This window comes from Tupaia chinensis, unplaced genomic scaffold (genome assembly GCF_000334495.1).
Source record: "Tupaia chinensis unplaced genomic scaffold, TupChi_1.0 Scaffold000213_1, whole genome shotgun sequence".
NCBI classification, from domain to species: domain Eukaryota; kingdom Metazoa; phylum Chordata; class Mammalia; order Scandentia; family Tupaiidae; genus Tupaia; species Tupaia belangeri.
The window spans coordinates 1057052-1059582 of NW_006159688.1; the positions used below are offsets into that span (position 1 = coordinate 1057052).

The window sequence follows — 2531 nt, forward strand, 5'->3', positions numbered from 1 at the left end:
GGAATCACACATGGCCAACGGCAGTTGAAGTACTGGCTCTGGGTGGCTTGAAACTCACGCTGAACACATGTGCATGCATGCCCAAGATCCTGAGAGGAGAATGTAGGAGAAGCGATTGTGAATGGCCATCCCCCTGGAGGGTAATTTCTCACTTTCCCTCTCACTCTCTGTCTCTGATTCTCCAGCAAGTGCACATGCCCTATGGCAAAAATCCTTAAAAAAAAAAAAAAATTGAGTGCGTGTACACAGAATCGAAAGAAAAGGAATTAGAGGAGTATGACCAGGCCACATTGGTGTGGGAGTGTACTCTATCTTTCTCTCTCTCTCTCACACACTCTTTAGCATAAAAAAAAAGAAGATTAAAAATAACTTGTACTTTAGTTCTATGTTTCACAGCTTTTTGAAATCCTCTTATATTTTATCACAGTAAAAAAAAAAAAAATCAGCAATGAACTATTTCAGAGTGATTACCACATAGGAGTTGTTGCTGAATTCAGACTGAAGGTGAAGGTAGTTAGCGCTGAGATCAAGGAGGGGTGAAGCCAGGAGCTGGATGGCTCACCCATCTGTAGCATCTGGTCCTGATTTTTACGTGTCCTCAGGGACAGCATCTGTGCTATTACCAGGTCTGATACACAGACGACATGGAGGATGCTAACCAAACCGGGACAGTTCACTTCCACTTCCGCCCCTTCTCCAAGGTCCCAGAGGTGCAAATGCTCATTTTCGTGAGCTTCCTGCTTATGTATCTGTTCAGCATCAGCGGCAATGTGTCCATTGTCATTGTCATCTGGCTCTACCGTTGTCTCCACACCCCCTTGTACTTCTTTCTGGCAAACCTGGCAGCTTTGGAGGTCTTCTACTCTTCAACCATCGCCCCTCTGACTCTGGCCAGTGTCCTGGCCACTGAGAGAACCCTCATTTCCCTGTCTGGCTGTGGTGCCCAGATGTTCTTCTTCATCTTTCTTGGCAGTGCTGACTGCATCCTGCTGGCCGTCATGGCCTACGACCGGTTTGTGGCCATCTGCCACCCTTTGCGTTATACCCTTATCATGAACTGGAGGCTTTGTGTCCAGCTGGCCCTGGGGTCTCTGCTGTTAGGGTTCATCTTGGCCATGCAGCTGACCGTACTCATCTTCCGACTGCCTTTCTGCAGCAGCAAAGAAATCAGCATGTTCTATTGCGATGTCCTCCCTGTCATGAGACTGGCCTGTGCAGACACCCAGCTCCACGAGGCCACTCTCTTTGTGGTCAGCATCACTGTCCTCACCATCCCCTTCCTGCTCATCTCTGTCTCCTACGTCTTCATTGTGGCTGCCATCCTGAAGATCCGCTCAGCAGGAGGCAGGCGCAAGGCATTCTCCACCTGCTCCTCCCACCTGACTGTGGTCCTCCTGCAGTACGGATGTGGAAGCCTCATCTACTTGTGCCCCAGCTCTAGCTACTCTCCCGAGAGGGGGCAGGTAGTATCTGTGGTTTACACCTTCATCACCCCTGTACTGAACCCCTTGATCTACAGCATGAGGAACAGAGAGCTCAAGGATGCTTTGAAGAGAGCAATGATAAAGTTCCTGCTGCTGGGGGACCAGCAGTTAGCGTAATGGCTTTGTCGCTGGACTCCCACGTAGTCAACCATGGTTCGCGTCTCGGACCCGGTGGCTTAAAACTCACGCCGGGTGCGTGTGCGTGAGTGCCCAAGATCCCGAGAGGAGAATGGAGGAGAAGGGATTGTGGCATGGCTATCACCCCTGGGGGGTGATTTCTCGCTTTCTATCTCTCTGTCTCTCTCTGTCTGTCCAGCGAGCGCACACGCCCTATAGTGAAAAACCTCTCCAAAAAGAAAAAAAAAAAAAGTTCCTGCTGCTGGAAACTCAGCAAGGGCCCTGAGTGATCCTTTGCAGCATCGTTGAGTACAGACACGTGGCCCCAGACATTTGGGGAAGGGGGATAACCGTCCATTATTTTTATAGCATTCCTTCTTCCCAGTTACGTTATTTTTGAAAAGTCATTTTTTCTCTTCTCAACCTCATGTTCCTCATCCTCTGAAATTGTGATTTAAAGACCCACAGGACCCTGACTTTGGAGTTCTTAGGAGGATTGAAAAATACACTAAAGGGCCACCCAGTGGCATGGAGGGTTAAGGCAGCTACATCCCACATGGCTGACCGCAGGCTTCAAGTCCCGGACCTGGTGGTTTGAGAAACAGGCCAGGCGTGTGTGCATGCCCAAAGTCCTGAGAGAGAATGGAGCAGAAGGAATTGTGGCATGGCCATCTGCCTTAGAGGGTGTTTTCTCACTTCCTCCCTCTTTCTCTGTCTCTCTCAGACGAGTGCATGTACCATGTAGCACACACACACACACACACACACACACACACACACAAACACACAAGGAAGAAAAAAGATACATTTAGTGAAAATACTTTGTGCCCTTTAAAGGGTGAGATAGTGGTGAGTGTGGTTATCACCAGCCTGTATTTATCTCTAGCTGTAGTTCTCTCTACCTGTATTTATCTCTAGCTGTAGTTCTCA

At 49.0% G+C, this 2531-nt stretch overlaps 1 protein-coding gene across 1 annotated transcript; it reads left to right on the plus strand.

The window, feature by feature from the left end:
* Nucleotides 1-644: 644 nt before the first annotated feature.
* LOC102487797 (olfactory receptor 10V1-like) lies at nucleotides 645-1601 on the plus strand. Its single transcript, XM_006147435.1, has one exon. It carries the CDS (start codon nucleotides 645-647, stop codon nucleotides 1599-1601), a length of 957 nt encoding a protein of 318 aa, XP_006147497.1.
* The last annotated feature ends 930 nt before the right edge of the window (nucleotides 1602-2531 follow it).

Coding starts and splice junctions, on each gene's coding strand:
- LOC102487797 (XM_006147435.1), top strand. CDS start 645: ATGGAGGATGCTAACCAAACCGGGACAGTTCACTTCCACTTCCGCCCC.